This window comes from Myotis myotis, unplaced genomic scaffold (assembly GCF_014108235.1).
Source record: "Myotis myotis isolate mMyoMyo1 unplaced genomic scaffold, mMyoMyo1.p scaffold_m19_p_5, whole genome shotgun sequence".
Classification (NCBI taxonomy): Eukaryota; Metazoa; Chordata; class Mammalia; order Chiroptera; family Vespertilionidae; genus Myotis; species Myotis myotis.
In genome coordinates, this window is record NW_023416357.1 from 83,495,034 (window position 1) to 83,521,148 (window position 26,115).

Sequence of the window (26,115 nt, forward strand, 5' to 3'; positions counted from 1 at the left end):
GTTATGTTGGGTCTATCTATCTAATAGTAAAGTGGAGAGACAGAAATATAAAAAGTGAGTTAATAGCTGCTTTGTCACCCCGGTACTGGGATAAAATAGCAGAAAATGTTTAAATTTATAACATTTTTATACTTTTATACCTGCTTAGTATTACCTTTTTTAAAATAAAGATTTTATTGATTTTTGTAGAGAGGAAAGAAGGGGGAGACAGAGAGAAAAACATCAATGTGAGAGAGAAACATGGATTGATTGCCTCCCGTAACTGGCAACCTTTCGGTGCATGGGATGCCGCACAACCAACTGAGCTACACCGGCCAGGGCCTTAGTATACTCTTTCTATACTTACTGGGTATATGCAAGAATTCTGAGGTTCTTTTAAATTGTGCCTAGGGTTTGGAGTGCCCCACATGACCACAATCTCAATCACAAACCTCAGCAATTACCAATGTAATTGTCACTGAATAGCCAGTCTGTTACTGCTAGATGGAATTCCCGTCAGGATTGAATTCTTTTCCAGCGTAGTGACTATGCAAAAGTGAGATGCACCGACTCTTGCTAATTCAGCTGCAACCTACACGCTAATCTCATTCCCCACCCCTACCTCAAACCCACAACTGCACTCCCACCGCCCCACAAGCTCGGATCCTGACGCCAAGCTCACCCCTTCAAAGCCCTTCGACCCTGTGCATTCTCAGCGAGTGCACAGCCCTGGGGTCTCCGACCTGGAGGAGGTGACCCTTTGGTGTAAGCCAGCGACTCCTTGGCTGGGAAGAGGTGTCGGAGTGCGGCCAAGCTGAGCAGGATTCCGGGTTCCCGCCAGCTCTGGGTGACGAACAGCTAGGCGAAAGCAGAAAGTACTGCAGGCCGGGCACAGGGTGCAAGGCCAGCCGGGAGGGCGGCCGTCTAGGCGCGCGGACAGAGCCCCTGGAGACTCCCGAGGTCGGGCCGGCCTCGCGCCACGGGTGGGGCGGGGCGGTGGCAGGAGGCGGCTGCAGGTGCAGCCGCTGGACTAGCACACAATGGGCCGGGGCCCGAGGCCGGACGCCGGGCGCACACCGCCCCGCAACACGTGGGCCGCAGAGCGCGCCAGGCCGGGCGCGGCGCGGCGTACGTGCGCGCGCATGTGCGTGCGTGCATGCGATTTGCGATCAGGCGGCGCTGCGGACAGCCCCGGCGGCAGGGCGGGGGGAGTTATATTGCGGGGTCCTTCCTCGTTCACCCTGGTTCCTTTCGGAGCGGAGACGGCAAATGGCGGACTTCGATACCTACGACGATCGGGCCTACAGCAGCTTCGGCGGCGGCAGAGGGTGAGGCGGCCGTGCGCGCACCCCAGCCGGGCGTGGGGGGCGGGCGGAGTCGGGGACTCCTGGGCGGCGAGAGATCGGGGCCGGGCCGGGCCGGCGGAGGCCGGGGAGAGGCGCCTGGAGGACTGGGGCCTGGAAATGGCGCGCTCGGGGAGGGGGCGGTTAGGCTACCGGGGTCTTGCTCGCAGGGCGGATCCCTGGCTCTGCCGGTGGCGACGTGTGGTCTTCCCCCTTCCTCGGCCGCCAGGCCGAACCATAGGGGCACTGAGCGCCCGGGAAGACGAGCTCCCGCTTCCAACCCCCTCCCCCAGGACAGCAGGGCCAGCGCGGGGGCTCTGCTGCAGCGCGGGATCGGGGCCGCAGCCCGCCCCGCTCGGTTCCAGCCCCGCCGCGGCCCTCGTGTTGTTGACCTGTGCCCCCGGCGCCCGGGCCCCCTTCGCCCGGAGGCCAGCCGCCTGGGCCACGTCGGGAGGCCGAGAGAGGAGCGACCCCCTTCCCCTTCCGTGGCCGCTGGAGCCGGGGAATGGCCCGATCCACGTCGGGAGAGGGGGGACCAACCAAAACAGATACATCAGAGCATTTCCTATTATTGACAGTTGCTACGTGCTTGCTGGCAGAAATTTTTATTTCTCCCTAGTTTCTCCTTCTGACCTAGAGGAGGAATCGCTTTTAGCCCCATTCTGATTCTGGCCAACTAGAGACTATATATAACGGGGGCGCCTTGTTCAAAAGGAAAAAAAAATCGTTCACTTTAATACAAATTACCTCATGCGGAATTTAGAAGGTGGGCTATACACGTCTTGCTGTTTGTCAAGGACACACTTAGCCTTTTGTGTGCTTTCACAGGAAGATTGCTTTCCCAGGATAACACCACAATTGTACCTACCGAGGTGTCCCGCCTCCCGGGTTTCAGTCCCCAGAGTATCTTTGTTTTGGTGAAGAATGATCTCTTATTGCCTTGGTTTGGGAATGCCTCCGAACAGGCTTGTTTGCGTTTGGGAGAGGACCCGGTACCATTCATTACACCCTAACGTGGAAGTGGAGCCACCTGTTATTTCAAAGGATATTTTATTTGCTAATAAAAAAAGAAATAGATGTTGGATGACGTGTGAAATTGTTGCCTTTGGGGTAGGTTTCTAGACATCAGATTTGTACTAGAAATTTAATACCTAGGATTATTATTATTATTATTACTTTCATTTAGAAGTACCCAGGGAAACTGCTCTTAAGCAGAGTAAGTAGTTCAATATGAGGCAGATCCAAGGAGTTTTCATTGGAAGTAAGTCACATTATACTGAGCCCCCGGGGACTTTTTTTTTTTTTAATTCTACCTTTTCACAAACTTGCCATCTCTTCTGGTGACTTGAGGTGTTTGAGTTAGACTTTTAGTGGCTGTCAGTTTTGACAGTTGGAGTGACTTGAATAATGCAAAGTGAACAAAAGAAAAATTCTCTTGCCCTGGCCGGTACTGTTCGGTGGTCAGTGTTGGCTGGTGCACCACAGGTTCTCTGGTTAGATTCCCTGTCAAGGGCATGGACCTGGGTTGCAGGTTCAATATGTTTCATATTGATGTTTCTCTCTCGCCCCAACTCCCTCCCACTATCTCTAAAAGAATCAGTGGGGGAAATATCCTCTGGTAAGGATTTTAAAAAAAAAAGGAATAAAATTCTCTTAATATGCTATTTCAAATATCAAAAGACAAATGAAAATGTTAGCCATTTGCCCAGATGTTCTCCAAAAACTGGTATGAGAGAACAGTAGCTAGCACTCTACATCACCTAAGCTTCCTAATAAAAAGTCCCTGTAGCCCTAATTGGTTTGGCTCAGTGGATGGCGCGTCGGCCTGCGGACTCAAGGGTCCTGGGTTCGATTCCGGTCAAGGGCATGTACCTTGGTTGTGGGCACATAGCCAGTAGGGAGTGTGCAGGAGGCAGCTGATCGATGTTTCTCTCTCATGGATGTTTCTAACCAGGAGGCAGTTGATCGATGTTTCTCTCTCATGGATGTTTCTAACTCTCTATCCCTCTCCCTTCCTCTCTGTAAAAAATCAATAAAATATATTTTTTTAAAAAGTCCCTTTACTGTTAAGCACCTTCTACATAAGAGCTTGAAGTTTTCCATTTGACTTCATATTCATGTAAAAGTACATAGGAAATATTGCTCAGATTCTTAAAAACCTACTGGTGAATTGTGTGTTCATTTAGATAATGTCTGGAGTGAGTCCAGAAATTTCACAGAAGACCAGACTGTAGTATTGTGGTCTGTACCAAAGCTTTTCTTTTCCAGTAAATGTTATTTTAATTTCATCAATATTGATTTAATTTTATGTTACTGGGATTTCTGAAATTTAGCAAGATGGTAGGATAATTAGCTGATCAGATATTCTTTAACGATAATTTCAATTGTTATTTGAATTATGTTCACACCAATAAATGTTTTGGTGTTGTTGCTTATGTTCAAATACAATTCTTAAGCACTATATAAAATTATACCATCGATGGAAAGAAAGCCAATCTTATATTGCTTTGCTTAGTACTTTTGTAAATCACCTTCCCTCTAGTCCGGTAGTCTGTGGACCACTGATGGTCCATGAGATCTGAAAGGTTGGCAACCACTGGTTTAAGGAAACCTTTGGGGCAGTGGTCGCCAACCAGTGGTCTGTGAGGTCTGAAAGGTTGGTGACCGCTGCTCTAGTCTAAAACACGTCAGCTAGATGAGATGCCCTAACTCTAAACCACTTGGGTCACAGGTGAAAAAAATACAAGTTTGAAATGTACAGTCACAATCTAAAAACTTGGCTTTTATCATTACACCTTCCCCATAAGTTTATTTTATAGTCATATGTAATAACCAGTGCACTTGTAAGCAGTATTGAACAAGTGCTTTGTTTTCCCAGCCTGTAAAGGCATGTCCCCAGCAGCCAAGAAGAGAACCAGAGGCTACATTGTTGCTCAAAAAGCAAGTCAAAACATTCCAAATTATCACCCTGGCCAGTTTGCTCAGTTATTAGAGCATTAGCCCTGCGACCAAAAGGTCGCAGGTTCAATTCCCGTCCTGACCCAATAGATCTCTCTCTCTCTCACATCAGTGTTAAAATATCCTCAGGCGAGGATGAAAAAAAATTTTTTCCCAAATTATCAGAGAGTTGGTTGTACCAGATCTTGAATGTATTTTGGGGTTTGTTTGTTTTTGTGTGTGGATTTTTTTTTTTTCCAGTTTGCTAAATTATCATTGAGGCTCCAGTTTTTCATTTGCCGTTGCCAATAAAGTGGAGAGCAATACTGATTTTACATTTCTGACTGTAATAAAAGCCTTTTGAGTGTTTAACCTAAAACCACCAATCGAGTCTTGTAAGGCTTAGCTTGGCATCTCTAAATTTCTAAGCATATTTTAACTTAAAATTGAAAAGAAAGCAGTGTATAAAAATAGTAGCTATTTCCTCTGATGCCAGGACTTGTAAAGGTATTGAAAAGCTGACTTTAAAATTCTGTTTACTGCCCTGGCCAGTGTTACTGAGTGGTTGGAGTGTCAGCCCATGCACCAAAGGGTCTCGGTCCGATTCCCAGTCAGGGGTTCTCACCCCCACCCCCACTTCGTCTCTCCTTCTCCTTCTTTCTCCCTTCCAGTCTCTCTAAAAAAAATCAATGAGGGGAAAATTCTGTTTACATATCAAATGTAAGTTGTTGGGGTTTGTTGTCATCCTTCTCTCCACTCCCCAGTCTCCCAGTGTGCTTGATTCCAAATCATCCTCTGTGAAAAGTGTTACCACAAATACTTGGTTTTACCAAAAAGAATCTGGGAGACAGTTCAGGCAGAAGCCCTAGATTCATAATCAGGCAGACCAGAGCTTGAATGTAAGCTCAGCCATGTGTTAGCTGTGTGACCTGGAACAAATTCCCTTACCTCTCTGAGCTTCATTTTCTCCACATGTAAGATAGAAACTCCTCTGTATGGTTCTTGGGAGTATTAAATGAGATGTGTGTGTGTGTGTTTGTCTCACAATATCTACTACATAAAAATGCTTAATAATTAGTAGCTATTGGTTTATAATTTTTTTTTTATTCTTAAAATATTTTCCTTGAGGTTAGTAGAGTGGGAAAAGTTCTGTTGAGTTAACTAGAGTGAGTTTTTACTCACCTGGCTATATATCTAAATCTAAGTAAGAAATCTGTTCCTCCAGGATACAATGAGTATTATAAGTGTGTATTAAGTAATTTGTTCTTTGAAATTGTTGGTTTGTTACAGAATTTATGCTTGAAATGTTTACTATAAATGCCTCTGAGATTTCTAAAAACTTTTTTAGTATATTTTTCACATTTATATTTCTGTCTGAAATTAACCTTAGTATTCTGGGAAGTCTTGAATTATGACATCCAAATTAGAACATCCAAAGCAGAATGTTTTTTGTTGTTGTTGTTTTAAAATATATTTTACTGATTTTTTACAGAGAGGAAGGGAGAGGGATAGAGAGTTAGAAACATCGATGAGAGAGAAACATCAATTCAGCTGCCTCCTGCACATCTCCCTACTGGGGATGTGTCCGCAACCAAGGTACATGCCCTTGACCGGAATCGAACCTGGACCCTTCAGTCCGCAGACCGACGCTCTATCCACTGAGCCAAACCGGTTAGGGCTATATTTCTTTTTTAAGAAGTATATGTTTTTTTATTGATTTCAGAGAAAGGAGGGAGGAGAGAGAAATATCTGTCGGTTCCTTCCCATACACATACTGACTGGGAATTGAACCTGTGGCCTTCCAGTGCATGGGATGAGGCTCAATCAATTGAGCCACACCAGCCAGAGAGAATGTGCCTTATATTTTGAATGAAATGATACACAAGGGTCATTTAGGCAATGCCAGTAGACTGAATTATGCAGATCTTCCAAATGTTGACACATTCTTTTATACCGTCTCAAAAATCACGTTTATTGCTATCACCATCAATTTTCATCTGAAAATTTCAGGTATTGGGAGTCTGCCAAGCTTATGTTGATGAGTACAAGTTTTCTAAAGTTCTGTTTTTTTGCTTGAAAGCCTTCATTTTATCATTGGCAACAGGTACTGTTACAGTTCTTGAAGTGACAGACTCACTTCATTTTCAGGAAAATGTCTGCCAGATACCCGTCTGCATAACCAGTTTGTCAATTCTTTTGGGTAAAAATGATGTTTCATGAAACAAATAGCTAGTACAGCTTGTAACTCACATGAGTGCTTTTCCTGGAGATAACCATCGTACTTCTGTAAGTAGCAGAAGTGTTTTGTCCCCATCTCGTAACATGAGATATTAAAAAGTGGGTCACAATTTAATATAATTAATAATTTTTGCTGCTTTATCAAGGACATTCTTTACTGAAGCTAGCTTCCCCCCCCCCCTTAAATACTACAAGTGAAGCATGAGTAATACATTTTAGTGCCCCCTTGATTTATGCTAAGGCCAATGAGAAGATCAGTGTAGGTCTCTGATAAAAAGGGAAAACTTAACAGGAATACCACAACCAAGGTACATGCCCTTGACCGGAATTGAACCTGGACCCTGCAGTCCGCAGTCTGCAGACCGACGCTCTATCCACTGAGCCAAACCGGTTAGGGCTATATTTCTTTTTTAAGAAGTATATATTTGTGATGCTAAAGTAGTTGCTAGGCTTGTGACTTCATTGCTTCCCCCCTTGGTAAGTACCAGGTAGTATAGTTGGGAGATGAAAGCAGTGTATAGGACAGATCTCCTGCAGAAGCTTCCATGCACATCCTGTAGTAAATGAGCAGTTATCAAGATGAAGGGATTTAGTTTTGAAATGCATATATTAGAGGGAGATCTACTTGGAAATAGTAAAGTGCCTTAATCCAAGTTGTGTTGGGTTCGTAAAAAAAACAAAAACACTACAATTAAAATTAGTGTGGCATCTTAGGTGGATTCCTGGAACAGAAAAAAGGACTCTAGGTAAACACTAAGGAAATATTAATAAACTGAACTTTAGTTAACAATGTACCAGTGATTATAACTAGTATGTCTTACTTAATGTAAGATATTAATAATAGATGGTGTAAGTGAAATAAGGGCTTGACTTTTGAGAGCTTAACTTTTTTTATTGTCTGGAAACTAGGTTACACATTTTGACTATTTTTCCTTTAAGCATGCTCAATGGGTTCTGTCTTTGTTGCTTACTTGTATTTTACTCTTATAAAGATAGTCTTACTGTGTTTTTATGTAGGGTCTAGCATAGTGCCACATGCCAAATTATATGTACTAATAAATGTTTCTGAATGGCAACTGAAAGACCAGAGTTGTTCATCAGCCCTAATGAAATTAATCTCAGTTATCACCTAGAGGTAATAGAAGAATACCTAATGGTCCAAATACCAAAGTGAGAGGTTAATACTTCTTGGTATCTTGCCATTGGTCTTAAAGTTTTAAGATTAACAGCAACAGAGCTTAAATTGTGTATAGTTTCTAATAGGCCTAGAAATAATCATAAAAATATTTTCCCAGAAATAACAGCATGTGTCCTTCATTTTCATTAACTTTTATACTTTGGAAATAAGTCTTGAACACTTAATTTTCTCTTTCACCTACTTATTGCATCTAATCCCAGCCCTAATGATTTATAATCTTTCTATTTTTTTCTTATGGTCACCCTTTAGTCTCCTTTCAGTCCTATATATCTTTGCTTAACACGTTATCATCTTAAGAGTTCAGTGCTCTCCCTATTTACTATCTGGAAAGTAGAGTCCAACTTCCTGTTGATTCATTCTGCAGAGACTGCCCTCATTGCTATCTCCTGAATTTTCTGCAGTCCTTTGTTTGGAATAGGACTTACCCTTGCTAATTCTCCTTCAGTTGAGTTGTCAGCTCCCTTGAGAACAGAAACTGAATCTTAGGTTTGTTCCCACTATACCATATACTTCGTGGACATTCAGATATTCAGTTGATCTGAGTGAAGAAAAATGATTTGTCTGCAGAGGATTTTGATCATACTTGGAGTTGAAAGTCAGATTTCCTAATACTGAGGATGTCATTTATTACCTTAAAAACTCATATATTGTTTTAAAAATCAATGAACTGTCCCCAAGGGACAGTAAGAAGTGGTAATGAGCAGGAAAGATCATTGCTCAGTGGTGGGATGGTATGGCCTGGAGTTTGCAGCACAGACCTTCTAATCGGAATGGGGAGGAGGAGTCTGCCCGGGCTGCCACCTGTATCATCTGTTTCCTGTTTTATATCCACTGCTGCTAGTCCACCTGCTTCTGCATGAACAGTGTAGCCTCGAGAGGGTTGTCTTCCTGTAACACTTTAGAATTGTTATTAAACTTTTATAAAGCAATCAGTATTTATGAAGTATTTTTATGGTCAATTTTAAGTTTCGCTATAAAATACAGCTTTGAAATATAACAAGGAAACTGGAGTAAAGAAGTTATTTGGAAGAGGTACTATACCAAACTAACTAAGGCAGGGGTCCTCAAACTTTTTAAACAGGGGGCCAGTTCACTGTCCCTCAGACCGTTGGAGGGCCGGACTATAGTTAAAAAAAAAAAAACTATGAACACATTCTTATGCACACTGCACATATCTTATTTTGAAGTAAAAAAACAAAACGGGAACAAATACAATATTTGTATCTGCATGTGGCCTTCGGGCCGTAGTTTGAGGACCCCTGAACTAAGGTCTCAAATGAGTCTTCTCTTATTTTTAACCTGTTGGAGAAAGTGCTTTTATCTAACCCAGCTTATTTGTTTAGTTAATAGTCCCTCCAACTTTAAATTAGTGTCAAAAGTATCTCATGGGAACTTTAGCTCAAAGAATATTTCTGACATTTGATTTTTTTTTATTTGGTTGATAGCAGAATGTATATTATGTGCATATGCACTCTCTGGGATTGTCTCTCAAGTTCCTGGCACACTGTAGACGCTTCATAATGTTAGAGTGGATAAATTGAAGCCTACCTAAATGGCCCCAATCCCACTGCCCTGTCGTGTCTTCAGGGAACTAACTGCTTGATGAAAAGCTAAGAAAAACTGAAATCCTGTAGAACTGACTACATCAGATAGGGTAGTATTTAGGACTGCTTCAGTAATTCTTAAGAAAGTGTCTAGAGCAGCGATTTTCACCCTTTTCATCTCATGGCATACATAAACTAGTTACTAAAATTCTGCAGCACACCAGAAAAATAGATTTTTTGACGATCTGACCCCATAAATAGGTATAATTTTGATTTATTCATCCTGGACAGCTATTGTTGCATTGGCTGTTTTTTTTTTTATTGGACAATCTAAGGGAAAGGAGGTCAGTGCCCCTAAATAAGTAGTCAAGTATTGCATGTTTTAAATATTCTTGAAGCACACCAGTGTGCCTCTTGCTGCACATTGGTGGAAACTCACTGGTCTAGAGCAAGCATGTCAAACTCACGGCCCGTGGACTGCATGCCTTGTTTATTTGGCCCCTGTTAGCCTTTGAGTTTGACATGCTTGGTCTAGAGCAGTGGTTCTCAACTTTCCTAATGCCACGACCCTTTAATACAGTTCCTCATGTTGTAGTGACCCCCAATTTTATTATTAACAAATTGAACATAATGAAAGCATAGTGATTAATCACAAAAGCAACATGTAATTATATATGTGTTTTCCGATGGTCTTAGGCGACCCCTGTGAAAGGGTCGTTCGACCCCCAAAGGGTCGCGACCCACAGGTTGAGAACCGCTGGTCTAGAGTACTTAAATCACTGGTGGTTTTGTGAGGTTAGGGTGAAATGAGCAAGTTGTTGGACTTGGGTTAGTTTACCTGTTTCCACATCTCTAGCTCTTAAAATACTGCTTCCCTAAAATGGGGTTCTTCTGTCTTCCCAAAGCTGGCTTCTTATCCTACTACATTCTTATTAGTGTCCCCATCATCTTATTCTCATTCATCTAGGCAGCAGCAGTCCTAAAGCTCTTCTGGCTCCCTATTCAATCTGAGATCATCTGACCCTATCTTTTCAGTTCTACATGGAGCACACTCCATAAGTTCTCATGTAAATATTTAATATGCCCTTTTAGCAAGCCTCCCTCCCTCCATTTTTCTGATTTATTAAACATACACATGGAATTTACCATTTCTATATGCTCCCCTTCACCTTATATTTAAATAAAAATGATTGTAGCTTTTTTCTTTTTTTACATATACTGCAGGTCCTCAAATAACATTTCGTTCAATGCGGTATCTTAATAACATTGGTGTGATGCTGTGGGAACTTAAACTCTTGGTTTATATTAATTAATTAGTTTATGCCAAAATTGTTTTTATTGTATATATTTTTAACATTTATTTTTCTTTATTTATATATATATATATATAGAGAGAGAGAGAGAGAGAGAGAGAGAGAAACACTAATTTGTTGTTCCACTTGTTTATGTATTCATTGGTTGCTGCTTGTATGTGCCCTGACTGATCAAACCAACAACCTTGGTATATGGGGATGATGCTCTAACCAACTGAGCTATACAACTGGTACTTTGTTATATGTTATTTTGCTTAAAGTCACAGAATCTATCAACGATAAGTGAGAATTTACCATATACATACATACACACACACACACACACACACACACACACACACAAAACACAAAAACACTCACATATGCAAATATAGTTATTTGTGTTTTATAGGTGCTACTCAGTTGTGAGCTGATTGAAGGCGAGGGACTGTTTTCCATCAGATATTTAATAAATGTTGCATAAATGAATTTAAAGTGTTTATTTTTCATACTCCATTTTGACATTTTTCTGTATGTTTATACTGTATCTTATGTATTCAGTATCCAGTTCTAAAGAGTATCCTATTGGAAGTAATTTAGGTTTTATGGTTATTGAGATAATAACAGTTGTGTTGTACACTATCAGCAGTGTTAAAAATGCAAAGTAAGTAACATTTGCTAGCCTTTGGAGAGGGGGAATGGGATGCAATTCACTTAATAAAACTATTTTTTCTGGTGTTCTTAGGACAAAATTCAAAATAACCCTATATAATAAAAGGCTAATACGCAAATTGACCAAACAGTGGAACAACTGGTCGCTATGACGTGCACTGACCACCATGGGGCAGACATTCAATGCAGGAGCTGCCCCCTGGTGGTCAGTGCGCTCCCACAGGGGGAGCGTTGCTCAGCCAGAAGCCCTGAGCCAGGCTCACGGCTGGTAAGTGCAGTAGCGGTGGCGGGAGCATCTTCCACTTCCATGGCAGTCGGACATCCCCCGAGGGCTCCTGGGCTGTGAGAGGGTGCAGGCCGGGCTGAGGGAACACACCCCCATACACACACACACACACACACACACACACACACACACCCCGAGTGCACCAGGTCTATAGTACTTAATAATTCCTGTTGGGAAGTAGCAGAATTCTGACTTGTTATTAAACTTAAAATGTTTAGTCATCTAAGATATGTCATGGCTTGGTTCTTTTAAGAAAAAATGTCCTGAAGAATGATATTTAACCCTGCCAGGTAGCCCACTTGGTTAGAGCGTCGTCCCCATATGTCAAGGTTGCGGGTTCAATCCCCGGTAAGGGCACATACAAGAAGCAACCAATGCATAAATAAGTGGAACAACAAATAGGTGTCTCTCTGCCTCCCTCCCTCTGTCCCTGCCTCTCCTTCCTCCCTCCCCTCTCTCTAAAATCAATCAATAAATAAAATTTTTAAAGTATGATCTTTATTGCCAAATATTTACCTGGAGTTTATTTCAAGGGAAGATGTGGAATTTCTTCCATGATACTTCTAGCAATATATGGAAATGAGGTTGCTTTCCAGGACTGACATTCATATTTCCCCTGCAAAAAGGATGACTTTGAGCAGATCTTTGGTTGTTGAGAAGACTCGTTTGTTTTAAATAGTTATTTTAAAAGAAATAATACCTCCCTTTTTAAGTTTTTTCTCCTGTGTTCTGCGAACATTTTATTTTGAAAATGTTTTAAACTGTAGTAAAGTTGAAAGAACGACACAATGGACTCTGATAGATTAACAGGTTTCACATTTGCTCTGTACATACATACATGCACACATATCCTTTATGCTGAACCCTTTGAAAGTAAATGTTGGCTATTTCAACACCTCACCCCTGAATACTTTAAGTCTCTTGAGAACAAGGGCATTCTACTGACTGACTACAGTAGCAGTTGTCACTAGTAAGAAATTTAACATTGATACAATAGTATCTATACATGCCATATTCAGATTCCTCTATCTGCTTTTTCTTTTTTTCTTTTTTAAAAAATATATTTTATTGGTTTTTTACAGAGAGGAAGGGAGAGAGATAGAGAGTTAGAAACATCGATGAGAGAGAAGCATCGATTAGTTGCCTCCTGCACATCTACTGGGGATGTGCCCGCAACCAAGGTACATGACCTTGACCAGAATCGAACCTGGGACCTTTCGGTCCACAGGCTGACGCGCTCTATCCACTGAGCCAAACCGGTTAGGGCTGCTTTTTCTTTTATAGCTATTCATTCAGGAACCAAAGATCACACATAGCATTGGTTGTCTTATTTCATTAGTCCCCTGCCATTTTTTACCTTTCCTAACTGACATATTTGAACAACCCCCGCCAATATAGAAGGCATACAATGTAAGCTTGTTTCATTATTAGTGACTAGAGGCCCTGTGCATGAAAATTCATGCACTCGGGGGCGGGGGGCAGGTGTCTCTCAGCCTGGCCTGCGCCTCTCCCAGTCTGGGACCCCTCAGAGGGGATGTCTGCAGTTAGACATCCCTCTTGCAGTCTAGGAGCCCTCGCTCCTTACTGCTCTGCTCACTGCTCCTTAGCACTGCTGTGGAGGCAGGAGAGGCTCCCGCCACTCATGGTTCCTGCAGCCAGAAGGAGCCACCATGAGCCTAGCTCAGGACTTATGGCTGAGCAGCGCTCCCCCTGTGGGAGCACACTGACCACCAGGGGGCAGCTCCTGAGCACCTGCCTCCTGGTGGTCAGTGCCCATCATAGCAACCGGTCCTTCTGCGAGTTGGTTCATTTGCATATTACCCTTTTATTATATAGGACCTTTCTTATATAGGATACTAAGTTCAATTACCTGGTTAAGGTGGTGACTGCCAGATTTTTCCATTTGAGAAGAAACTTTTCCCCCCTTGAGATTAATGATCTATAGGGTGATAATTTGAGATCATGTGAATATCTTGTTCCCCAAAAACCAGTTTATCAGTGGTTTAGGCATCCATTGATGAGCCTGGCCTGAATCCGTTACTACTAACTACATTGCAGAGTAGTGATTTTCTAATTATGTGATTCCTTTTATATTTATTAGCTGGCATTCTTATTGATATAAAGAATAGTTCCCCTTCCCGTTCATTCATTCATTCTTCCATTTTAATAGACTACTTTTAAGAGCAATTTTGGGCCGAAACCAGTTTGGCTCAGTGGATAGAGCGTCGGCTTGCGGACTGAAAGGTCCCAGGTTCGATTCCGGTCAAGGGCATGTACCTGGGTTGCGGGCACATCCCCAGTAGGAGATGTGCAGGAGGCAGCTGATTGATGTTTCTCTCTCATCGATGTTTCTAACTCTCTATCTCCCTTCCTCTCTGTAAAAAATCAATAAAATATATTTTTTTAAAAAAAGAGCAATTTTGGGTTCACGGCAAGCAAGATTGAACAGAAATTACACAGTTCCTATATAAACCCTGCCCTTGCACATGCACAGCTCCTCCCCCCCCCCCCCCCCCGTTTGCAGGATAGTAGTACATTTGTTACAATCATAGCAACTTCTACATTCATAGCATCATTATCTACATTCATCATGTCATTATCACCCAAAGTCCAGTTACATTAGGGTTCACTTTTAGTGTTGTACATTCTATGGGTTTGGACAAATGTATAATGACCCCACTTATTTTTATGTTATCTGCAAAACATTAACCTCAGGTTGTAGGTGGTGGTGATAATGGTACTTGTTACTCTATACATATATACTGTGCGTTAGGCAGGGTTTTAATTTTAAGCACCTTATATTTGTTATTTTTTCAATAACTCAAGGTCTTTATTAGTATTAACCCAATTTTACAAATAAATAAATGCTTAGAGAATTTGAGCTTAGATCATATGGCTAGTAAGCAGCAGAGCTGAGATTTAAACTTATACTCTGCAAATTGCCAATGATGAGACACAATCAAGGTCCAGCCTTTGCCACTTCTTAGCTCTGTAACCAAGGACAAGTAAGCCACTCTGGTTATATCTGAGGAAATGACATTGAGGTTTAAATGGATAAATAATATGCACCACACATTTGAGGATCCAGTGAAGTAATTCATGGGAAGTGGAGAGTATATGTACATAGATTTTACTGCACAAAATCTAAAATTTTTATTAGAATGTTATTCAAAACTAGACAGTAGCAAGAATTATATTGTAAATGCATTAAACTTCAGCAGCTTCAGTACAACACAGTGACTCGGGACAGTCTGCTTTTAGTATGTATTTATTATTGGGTGTGAGGGAGGGCATTTGATTTGTTTTAGGAGATAAACATTTTGCAAATGCTGATTCTAAGTGAATATGAAAGAACCATAGGAGCATATGTTCTATTTGGATTTGATTTTTCCAGAGAAATGTATGTTTACATAGATTCTGAGGACATTTCTGTCACTAAAAAAACAGGCACTTTTTTAATAAATAATATTAGGAATACTCCTATAATTTCCAGGTGGTGTAATTGTACATTAGAGTGGAATGTGTAGCTGACTGGACAGCATTTTATTTTTCCTGATCTGGGACAGGAAAACATGGGCAGACTTGAATGCTGTCTGTTTCCCCTCCTAGGTCTCGCGGCACTGCTGGTGGCCATGGTTCCCGCACCCAGAAGGAGCTGCCCACAGAGCCCCCCTACACAGCATATGTCGGAAATCTACCTTTTAATACGGTTCAAGGCGACATAGATGCTATCTTTAAGGATCTCAGCATAAGGAGCGTACGACTAGTCAGAGACAAAGACACAGACAAATTCAAAGGTGAGTTTGGGGAAATTCTTATTTTCCATTATTGTAAGGGGGCGAGGGAGGGGGGGCGCCTGAACCAGATGTTTTAGTGAACCACAGGGTTCTAATTATGAAAGTGATTTAAATGTTTGCTTGGTCCAAGTAACTGCAATAAACATAGCACTTTGGCTCATAGGCCTTCAGTTCAACTTGGGGAGAAATGTTTTATACATCGTCTAGTTTGTAGAAATATGTGGCATATATCCAAGTAAACCTGCTATTTCTTTGCCTGACCTATATAGCAATCTTATCTGACACTAAAGAAGTTAATGGAAAGAAGTGAACAAAAACATCTGAGGATTTTTCAGGTGTATTTCACCTTAGCCAACTTGTGCATTTTTCTTGGTAGTTTTCCTATAATTCAGTTATTTATTATAAATTCCAAAAGATAACCTAATAAGTGTTACTATCACTGTACATTTGTAACTTCAGAGTATGTGTTTGGGAGAAGGTTGAGTCAAATTTCAGATGGAGTTAAGTGTCTATAGATTAGTATCTTAAGGGCAATTGAGCAGAGGAGTAAGAATGAAGAATCAAATGACATCATCATCTAGCTTTCAAGGTTGCCTGAAGGGAAATGTGCCCAGTAGTTAAGTGCCTGGTGCAAGGCATAAGGGCATTTGGTTTACATTATTTATCCAGAAGTGTGTCCATGAAAAGTAGAGTCACTGTGGTGACTTACAGTGGGGAGCTGTACAAGAAGCAGAGGTGTTGCTCATCGGAGTGGTTCTGTATGTAGTGGTATTTTTTTACCTTTTTGAAAGCTTTTTGACTTTAGAACCTAAAGCTTTGTTACCGAGTGATTAAACACCGAAAACAAATTAAACTTCTGTAAGTCCCACCTAGTTAGCTTGCTAAAAAGCATTTAGGAATTCGAAGTTAAGATAAAAATGTGTAGGTGAAGCCCTAACCGGTTTGGCTCAGTGGATAGAGCGTCGGCCTGCGGACTGAAAGGTCCCAGGTTTGATTCCGGTCAAGGGCATGTACCTTGGTTGCAGGCACATACCCAGTAGGGAGTGTGCAGGAGGCAGCTGATCGATGTTTCTCTCTCATCGATGTTTCTAACTCTCTATCCTTCTCCCTCGCTGTAAAAAATCAATAAAATATATTTTTAAAAAAATGTGTAGCTGAAGCCAACCTTTGGGATGAGTCAGCAGCAGCAGCAGCAGGTTTTAGACGATCTCATAGCGAATCACCTTCCATTTCAGCAGCTCTAGGGTGTGAGGTGTGTGACTGGGCTGGGGTTGCCTCTTTGAACTTTGGAGTGGTTTTCTCAATTTCTCTAAACATTGAATCTACTTAGGGAAGGAGGTGGGAGGGCAGAGGATACTTTCCAGCCAAGCAGTACATTCTCAGTGTAAGTACTTACTGAGCAAATGGAGAACCGGAATCATTTGGACCCAGGCCTTCAAAGCACTTGCAGTCTAGTGGGCTTTGAAGGTAAAGTGTAATCATCACACAAGATCAGGATACTCTGGCAGGAGTGGGGGTGTGCAGGGTACAGTGTGAGCATATTACAGCAGGGAAAGGACTTAGCCCAGATGTAGTCCCCGGGTGCAAGGAAAGAACGTGGACAAGAGTGCTGCACATAAAAAGAAAGGCTTATCAGAGGTTTTATACCAAATAAGTAGTAGGCACCTTCAGCCTCTCCTTCAGAGCATATCAGTATCGACTTTGAAATCTGTCTTAAAACCCCAATCACGGTATATCAAAGTCATTCAGAAGTCAGACCCAACAACTCTGCTGTGATCCAAGAAAGGTTTTAATATTATGGTTAAAACATATGAGAGCTTTATAAAAACACAGCTGTTATTTTAGTACCTGTTTGATTAGTACTTTCTAAAAAATATAACAGAGGGAAGAATAACAGTCAAGTTCTATTTATTTAAATATATTTTTATTGACTTGAGAGAGGAAAGGAGAGGGAGGGAGAGATAGAAACATCAATGATGCGAGAATCATTGATCAGCTGCCTCCTGCATTGGGGATCAAGCCCATTACCCTGGGCATATGCCCTTACTGGGAATCGAACCATGACATCCTGGTTCATAGGTCAGTGCTCAACCACTGGTCCATGCTGGTGGGCAAGCTCTATTTATTGAAAAGTAAAAATGTTCATTCAGGCTCTACTAGTCTGCAGTCATATAAATGCAACAAAGTGGTAATTCTGATGTGGGCAAGTTGTAGTTTTAACCCATAATAATTTTAACCCATAATTTCTTGAGAAAATGAAGTTTTTTCTCTCTTACAGGATTCTGCTATGTAGAATTTGACGAGGTGGATTCCCTTAAGGAAGCCTTGACATACGATGGCGCAGTAAGTATGTTCAGGTTTTCTCTGTCGTGTTGCTAGTAGTTGAGTTTTTTTCTTGCTAATACTTACACTGTTTTCCCCTTATAATTAGCTGTTGGGTGATCGGTCACTTCGTGTGGACATTGCAGAAGGCAGAAAACAAGATAAAGGTGGCTTTGGATTCAGGAAAGGTGGACCAGATGACAGAGGTGATTGGTTCTTCTAAAACTGAACATAACAACTTACTGGTTACAACTCTGGAAGGTTACTAGTAGAACTCTGTCTTGTAGGTCAGATAGATTTATGTGAGCTTTTATAAACATAAAATCTTAGAATAAATGATGCTTCTGCAAGCCTGGGGTGGTTTTTCCTGTTGGCAGCAAAAACTCTTTAATTTTGTTGAACTTCCCATCACGAGTTGTACATCGTCCCAGTGATTTTTCCATGTGTGTGCAGCAAGGTAATGATCCGACCTCAACTTTATCTTTTTTGTGTATCCTCAGGAATGGGTGGCCCTCGAGAATCTAGAGGTGCATGGGAGTCCCGGGATGACTTCAATTCCGGTATCAGTATTTAAAGTATCACCACTTAACCTTTTTCAATAGCCTTGCTGCTGTTGTACATTTCTTGTGAGTGGCCGGCCTGGCCGGACTACTTCTTTAGTGCCTTTGACAAATGAAACTTTCCCAAAAGGTACCCAGGCATGCAATAAGCCTCTATTAGAACCTAAATATTTGGGGTAGGACCTATTAGACTGATCCACCCTGCTTTGTTTGTTACCTTTCCTTAGCCAGCTGTTCATTCTCTCAGTGCCTTTGTCTCGTGCAGTAAGTAGTCTTTCTCAGCGCCTCGCCTGAGGAAACTACTTGGTGACTCTTGTTTGTGTGTACCACACAAATAGAATACTGTTTGTTACTTCTAGAAATATAGTATGGAGGTTCTAGAAACTTACGGAAAGCCTTTTAACTGATTCCTGGTGGCCCCCCCCTAAGATGGTAAAAGAGTCCTTGTGACCTTTTTCTTGAGGGGTGCAGAACTCATGGCTTGATGGTGGGCATGATCTACTTTACCATTCCTATTCTTCTTTTCTTTAGAGTGCGAGAGGAGAGGGGAGAGAAAAACATCAATTTGTTATTCCATTTATTTTATTCAGTCATTGGTTGATTCTTGTATGTGCCCTGGCTGGAGATCGAATCCACAATCTTGGAGTATTGGGACGTTGCTCTAACCATCTGAGCTACCTGACCAGGGCCTACTATTCTTTTTCTTAATTTACCAAGGCAGGCCAATAGGTGCCTCCTAGCCTCAGCTCAAGAGGCCTTTTTGCATGCCAGGCTTCTGCTTTGAAAGATCTCTTAAACATTTCTTCATCTCGTTACCTTTATTTTTTATTTTTTTAAGTAATTCATACGTGTAGTAAAAATGTCAACTGTAACAGAAAAGTAGAAAATTAAAAATAACTGTTTTCTTTCCTATAAACTTGAGATTATTTCTGTACTCTTACAATATATGAGAACATCAACAGCCCCACCCACCCAGCTATCACCCCCCACCCCAGTCAAAACAAAACTCAATATAAAGTAATGGGTAAGTATGGGGAAAGTGGTGCAAGGTGTCCTGTGAGTCTAAAAAGTTTTCAGATTTATTTCCAGTACTGCTTTAGCTAAACAGGTGACTATATCTGTTGAATAATCTATTTTTTTAAAGTCCTATAGCCAATTAGAAATGAGCTTATTCATAAAAGTACAGTATAATCCAGTAAACCTGTAATTTTATGTATAAGCTAGTCTCTGATTGAAACATGCAACAAATGTTTAAAGTCTTAAAGCCAATCCAGGTGCAGCAGTTAGTTAGTTAAGCTCAGTGAGTGGTGGTCTCTGACCTGCCAGTTGTGCATTCCTGGTACTATGGAAAGAGCACAGGGAGCTCATAGCTCTGGACCTGTGAAAGTTAACCGATCAGTGCCTTTCTACTGTTGACTTAGCTTGGGCTTTAACTCAGAAGCAGAGACATACAGTATAGTGAACATAGCCAGAGAAACTACCTTGCCGCTCACCAGTTTCAGTGTAAACAGTGTTTCGGTGAAGTGCCACGTGGTAGCGTAATGGCTACATACATTATTTATGAAAGTAGATCTATGTTATTCTTTAAAAGAATGCTGTTTTTTAATGCTATGTGCTGCTAAAAAAATTTGTGTCAAATAAAAATTAAAGTGTCCCACTACCAGAAATAGCCAGTGTGTTAAACTAAGCTTTGTAAAGGAAACTCAGAAGATTCTCATGCATAGTGTGCCTCCTGGAAATCTCATCAAATTGATTAAACGGTATTTGTTAATGTCAGCCTTGCTTTTCTCGTAATCTTTCCAATGCTCGTATCATAAGATATTCTGCAGTGAAGCTGTCACTGATAATGTACACTGGTTTTTTTCTCCTATACTTTGTCGCATCCACCTGGACAAAGTAGCAGTTGTGTTTACCTGTCTCATCAGTGTGGGTGTGAGTTGATATGTTTTACTAAACACTGGCAGCAAAAATCATTTGCCCTTATTATTAAAGGGAAAGTAACTTTACTTTCATACTCACATGGAAAGGGACACTTCACAGTTTAGATTAGTTTGGAGAGAGTGTCAGGTAAAAGACTAAAGAATATTTATTTACTATGTGCATCCCAACGTGTTTTCCCCCGAAACAGTGCTCTGATTTGGTCTAAATCGTTTTTAGAATTGTTTTTATTGCTTGCTTTGTTAAAATGGGTATTGTTCAACTTAGTTTCTGAACTGGGTTTTAAATAACTTGATCTATTTCCAAAGTCCTTGCCACCTTAAAGAACAAGAAAAGTACCACCATTACAGATAGAGTTGATCTCCATATATGCAGTAGTTAGGTTCTATAGAATCAACGAGAGTACCTAATTAACAAATACTGATCTTCTTCTAGGGGAAATAACAAGGTCAGGATCCTTTGAGCCTCTGATCATAGCATTTTGTCAGCAGCTGTAGGCATAAACTTGCTTTATGTGTGTTTCTATTTAAAGACACTTTATTTTCTATATATTGTTGATTCATTAATATTGAACTTGCCAGCAGCACTATAACTCCCTGAATGAAGCTTATCTAGCATGTATTTTCTCCCTAAGACACATCACAGCCTTCTTATGCTTAGAAACACTAGACAGCTCTTCAGCACTATTTGGGGGCCATTTTAAACAAAAATTACCAACAAAAAACACAAGAGCAAAAAAACCTGCATTAATAGGTCGTGAAAAGAATCTCTTTACAGTATGAGCTGAAACAAGGCAGAGTTATCTTGTTCCACCTCAACTGAGAACACTCCAGTCAGGTGACTAAAATCTTTCACTGCTGTTTGCATGTCTGAATGGCAGCAAAAACACCGCAAGTATTGATTTGGAGGTTACAGGTAAATTTAGCAAGTAGATGAATTTGCAAATACAAAATCTGTTAAAATGGGGATCAAGAATGTAGAAGAATGTGTCAGGCTCAGGATTCTTCTCAGCAATGCATTCCTATAAAGCTTTGAGCAATGGCACCATCCTTAGAGTGAGTAAAAGTAGTCACCTTTGGGAGCTTAAACAAAGGGGGCAAGCACATTTGTTCAATTACAATCTTATTAGCTATATTTCTACTGGAAATTAACTCATTTCAATGGGCCATACTCTTAAAAGTTTAATTAAACTCCAATAACTGAAGGACTTTTACTTAAATACAAAACTAAATAAAACCTTAAAGTCCATTGAGAAAATACTGTTTCTTCTACACACTGATGAGAATTGTAACTGACTCTTAACATTTGTAACTGAGATGCATTTTACTTACGTTGGTAATTGTTTTAGCAGATACACAAATGAATGAGGGAAGCCCCTTTGCAAGTACAGCAGAGGAGGTGAGGTACAGGTTGGGTGTGAGGTGCTCTGCGCTTCAGCATTGCCCCCCTAGGGAGTGGGCCTGACTCGGATAACCGCTTTGTTTACCACACAGGTGCTTTGCTTTTAGAATGATCCACCCTGAAACGCAGCAGGAACAGGAAAATGGGGAGTGTCACCCAGAGGTGACTTCGTATTTTTGTTTTGTCTTTGTCTTTTTATTTTTCCTTGTTATTTTGCATTCTAAATTGTCACTTCTAAATTTCAGGCTTATCTTTTTAATAACTGTATAGATTTATAGTAGAAAACAGAATAAAATGTGCCTTGAGGATTTTCATATTGTTTTAAGTCATATTAGAATATAGTCTCATATGGTGTTTTCCACTTTTCCTGCAGGCTAAGAATTTAAACAGCTTATTTTATTTTTCTCTCCCAAGATTCTTTTTTATTTAAAAAGTCTGTTTGCATTGAAATTATCAAACAGTTTCACATTTGGACTCATTTTCAATGCATCATACTTTGGAAAAACTTCAGATGCTGGACAAACTAAAGAACTTACAATTTTAAAATCAGAAACAATTTATTCAACCTGTGAAGTCATCTTTGAAACAGTAGTTTCAAAAGTAATGAGTGTCGTCTTTCTCCTCAGGCTTCAGGGACGACTTCTTAGGAGGCAGGGGCGGGAGTCGCCCCGGTGATCGGCGAACAGGCCCCCCAATGGGGAGTCGTTTCAGAGATGGCCCTCCCCTCCGAGGGCCCAATATGGATTTCAGAGAACCAACAGAAGGTATGGCGACAACTTGTAAGTGGAGGGTACCTTTTTATGATATTTTGTACCTCATAGACATTTGCCTTCTTAAGCCATGCAGTGGCTGTAGACCCACCCTTGGTCTTAAATAGTAAGTTTATCTTTATTGTGTATCTGGGAATGGAATAGTTCTTCAAGGCTGTTAATTTTTAGAAATTGGGCTGGGATGTAGAGGTCATTTAACCCGATGGGGAATGGGATCCATTCTTTATAAACTTTGTTTTTCCCTCCCAGAGGAAAGAGCACAGAGACCACGGCTCCAGCTTAAACCTCGAACAGTTGCAACACCCCTCAACCAAGTAGCCAATCCCAACTCTGCTATCTTCGGGGGAGCCCGGCCCAGAGAGGAAGTTGTTCACAAGGAGCAAGAATGAGCTGGCGGTTGGGAGGGAATGGGGTTTGGGGGCAGTTAGAGCAAGACCGAAGCCTGGCAGCCCCCTGGACCGGCAGTCCTGCAGTTACCATTCCTGCGCCTGACCTTTGTCCTCCTTTCTTACAAAGGAAACACAGAGCTTGTGAGTGCATGTCAGCAGTTAACAAGTGGTTTTTAGTACATTCTTGGCTTTGCTGTATCTAGTGCCTGTTTCGTGCTTTTTTTTTTCTTTTCTGCCACTCCTTTCCCCATTTCCTTCTGTCCTTTTTCCTTCTTGTTCCTTGTTTCCTTCCAGCACATGAGTTTCTCTAAAGGGACAAAAGGCAGCCACCATGTGGGGAGCTCTTCGAATTGAGGTGCTGCTTCATTTTTCTCCTTCGCTTTCTCTTTTTACTTTAAACACTGGCCAGACTCCAGTCACTTCCTTTGATTTTTTTTTTTTTTTTTTTAGTGCTTCTCTTCCGACCTGCATGTTGAGTTCTGTATTTCTGTGGCTTTCACATACACATACACATACACATACACATACACATACACATACACATACACATACACATACACATACACATACACATACACATACACATACACAAAATGAAAATAAATAAGTAACAGAAAAGAAGTCACAAATTGGATAGCATCTTGTTATTATTCAGCTTTGATCAACATACAGATTTTGAAACGCCTTGTTTTCAAAACAAGGATAAAATGTCTATTGATTCTTGCAGATTTCCTCCCATCCTGTTTATAGGTAGTCCTGTCTCTATGGCCCCCTCCCCAGATGGATTATTTGAATAGGTTCCAATTTTGAACAGTGAAACCTAAAGGGTAGTGTGAGATGTTAGTAGGGAGTTTACACGAGAGGATCCGTTGAATGCACTACTGTGTTCACATGTTTTACTGCTTTTTCAACACTGTCCAAACTGGTTCCCTCCTTCACCAGCTGTACGAGAGGCTCCTCTGTCTGGCTGAATGTACCGAACTGCCTGCTGCTGGTTTCCTTTCTACTGGGCACAGGTGCTTTGGGGGACTAAAGGGTAGGGGTGGGAGGGGGTGGTAGAGCTGTGCTGGGCTCACTTTATAGTGTGAACATTGCTTTTTCCAAATCCCTGTTATCTGTGTATTCTGCATCTCTCCCTTGCATTTATCTGTTTCCTAGTTTAACAATGAGATACTGTGCTTCCCACCATCCTTTACTTTTATAATGAAAATTAAAATGGGCCTAGAATCTGGCACTTTACTCTGTTTCACTTGATGAATTGAGAATTTTACTATATATAGCTATCAAGAACCTTAAAATAATTGGTAGGTGGCTGTAAGTTACTAGGTCTCATCTTTGGGACAAAGTTCATTGTTCCCACATACAGTGTTCAGCATTTACCCAGGACTAGGGGTCTAGGCAATAGCTTTTGAGCTTGAACACCCATGTGTGGACAAATCAAATTCATCAGCACCTGAGTCCCACTCGTTTTATTGGGAGAAATTCAGGGTCAGCCAGCAGCTAGAGCGGTAGAGAAAAAAGGCCCTCGCCAGCGTGCTGGAGGGCTGAGGGGAGTCCTGGCCTCCCCAGCGCAGTGTGCTCAGATAGTAGGTGGTCCCTCGCTGGCGTCCTTGGTGTCTACTCTGTCTTTGTTACAAGGTCTCAGCCGTTTACAGAACTCTCCCTTCTTTCCTTCCACCTGTCATCTTTGCTTCTGAAATAAGAACCATTTGTGTAACACCAATACTTAACTTAAGAAAGACATGCATTATGTGGTTGTAACCAAACCTGATGCTTTCAGATGACCTACTTATATCTTCAATGTGGAAAAGATTAAGAACAAAACAAATTCATCTACACTTCTGGGCAATCCAGTTGACTTTTAAATGTAAGAATGGAATTCCAAACACTTAACACATTCAACTATATGACAGAAAGTAAATCTATGGATATGGTATTTTGTGAATGATCTTTTAAATAAAAGAAAACCTTACGTAATATTTAATGCTTGTCTTTATTTTGAGTTATTTTTAGCTCCTCATAAAATTAACCATTTTTAATTTGGGAAGCAGTATCCAAATTTAGTAGAATACTGTAATTTAAGAGAGAAAAGCTGCTTACTTTTGGAAGTTACAGGATTAGTGAAATTATCTTAAGAAGAACTAATGATGATTAGCAATAGGATGCCAGATCCACCCCACGCATGCGCCCCCTCACACCACCACCACCACCACCCCGCCATTTTCTAAAAATGTAATTTTCCTAACAGATAGGAACCTGGTGTGGCTGTAGTTTTTCCCAGTATGGAAGAAATCAAATAATTTGCACAGTGTGCACTTGCTTTTTCTTTTCTTTTTTTCCATTTGTTATTTACACCTGCCTTTTTTTAACTGCTTGTTTTTAGAAGAAATTCTAGGTACTCTTCATGACAGTGATGGTGCTACTCCATAACAAGCAGATCATGTTGGGGAAGAACTGCTGTGTAGTTTGATGGTTTTATGACTCAGTGGTCTAGGTACAGGGCTTTGAGCTGTTTGGGAGGCCAGGCTGGCACTGGAGAGTGATGGTAGAGGACCTGGCCCGGTGCAGTTTCCTTGCCTAAAGGTGAGAGCCTTGATGGCAGCTTAACCTGGAGAAAGAAGGTGGGGGCAGTAGGAGCTGTTCTGGTGAGTGCATGAGGGACTGTTTATTTCAGCTGCTGCCCAGCCAAGAACATGGAGGAAAGGACTTGCTGCCTACTGGTGTTTCCTTTCAGGGGGAGACCCGTCTCCTGGGGGGATTTACTAATGGCCAGAGGCTTGAACTCCAGCTCTGTGAGGCCTCTTTCCAAAGGTGCTGTTAGATTCCATCTTTGAAGCACCTGTGGGATGTTCAAACCTTTGGAAGAGTCAGCTAGGCTTCCCAGGAATTCAGAGGTTTTTAAAAAATTTTTTGTTCTTGGGGTACACCCCTACCGGAGATCAAACCCACAACCCAGGTATGTGCCCTGGCTGGGAATCAAACCGGCGACCCTTCGGTGCACAGAACACAACCAACTGAGCCACACTGGCCAGAGCCAGAGGTTTCTTTATAGTTGAAATGAAACTCCTGTGCAGCTGTCTTCCTGCCTCCCCCCATCTATTGCTATAACTTGACAGTGGTTGCTTCTCATAAGCACCTCTGCAGTATATAATAGTTCTGTAATATTAAATACTACAGAAAGCATTTTAGTATCTGCCTCCCATCCGTAAGTTAACTGGAAGAGAGAAGGGTACATCTTTCCCCAAAGAAGCACCTACATAAATAGGCTCAGTTTCATAAATATTTGTACCTGCTATGTGAATATTCCAGAGATAGGTTTAAGACAGGTGATGCCTGATTCCTCTGTGCTATTGAGCTGGCTTCAGAGAAACAAAATTTAATGAAATTACAAATGGGAGTCCCTTTATTATCCATAGGTTTCAGGTTTCTATGAATGTTCTTACATTTTG

The 26,115-nt window shown here is 41.3% G+C and overlaps 1 protein-coding gene across 3 annotated transcripts; it reads left to right on the top strand.

Annotated features, from left to right (window-relative positions):
• The first annotated feature begins 1,150 nt into the window (after nt 1-1,150).
• Nucleotides 1,151-24,650, top strand: EIF4H (eukaryotic translation initiation factor 4H). Of its 3 annotated transcripts, none has more exons than XM_036308431.1 (7): nt 1,151-1,307; nt 15,099-15,286; nt 17,565-17,629; nt 17,718-17,814; nt 18,109-18,168; nt 22,134-22,271; nt 22,527-24,650. In XM_036308431.1, the coding sequence occupies exons 1-7, from the start codon at nt 1,249-1,251 to the stop codon at nt 22,664-22,666; spliced, it is 747 nt and encodes a 248-aa protein (XP_036164324.1). In that variant the 5' UTR covers nt 1,151-1,248; the 3' UTR covers nt 22,667-24,650. The 3 variants fall into 3 exon arrangements, with proteins under 3 accessions (XP_036164324.1, XP_036164327.1, XP_036164325.1); XM_036308434.1 differs by having other exon boundaries at nt 22,134-22,286; nt 22,527-22,669; XM_036308432.1 differs by lacking the exon at nt 18,109-18,168.
• Nucleotides 24,651-26,115: the final 1,465 nt, after the last annotated feature.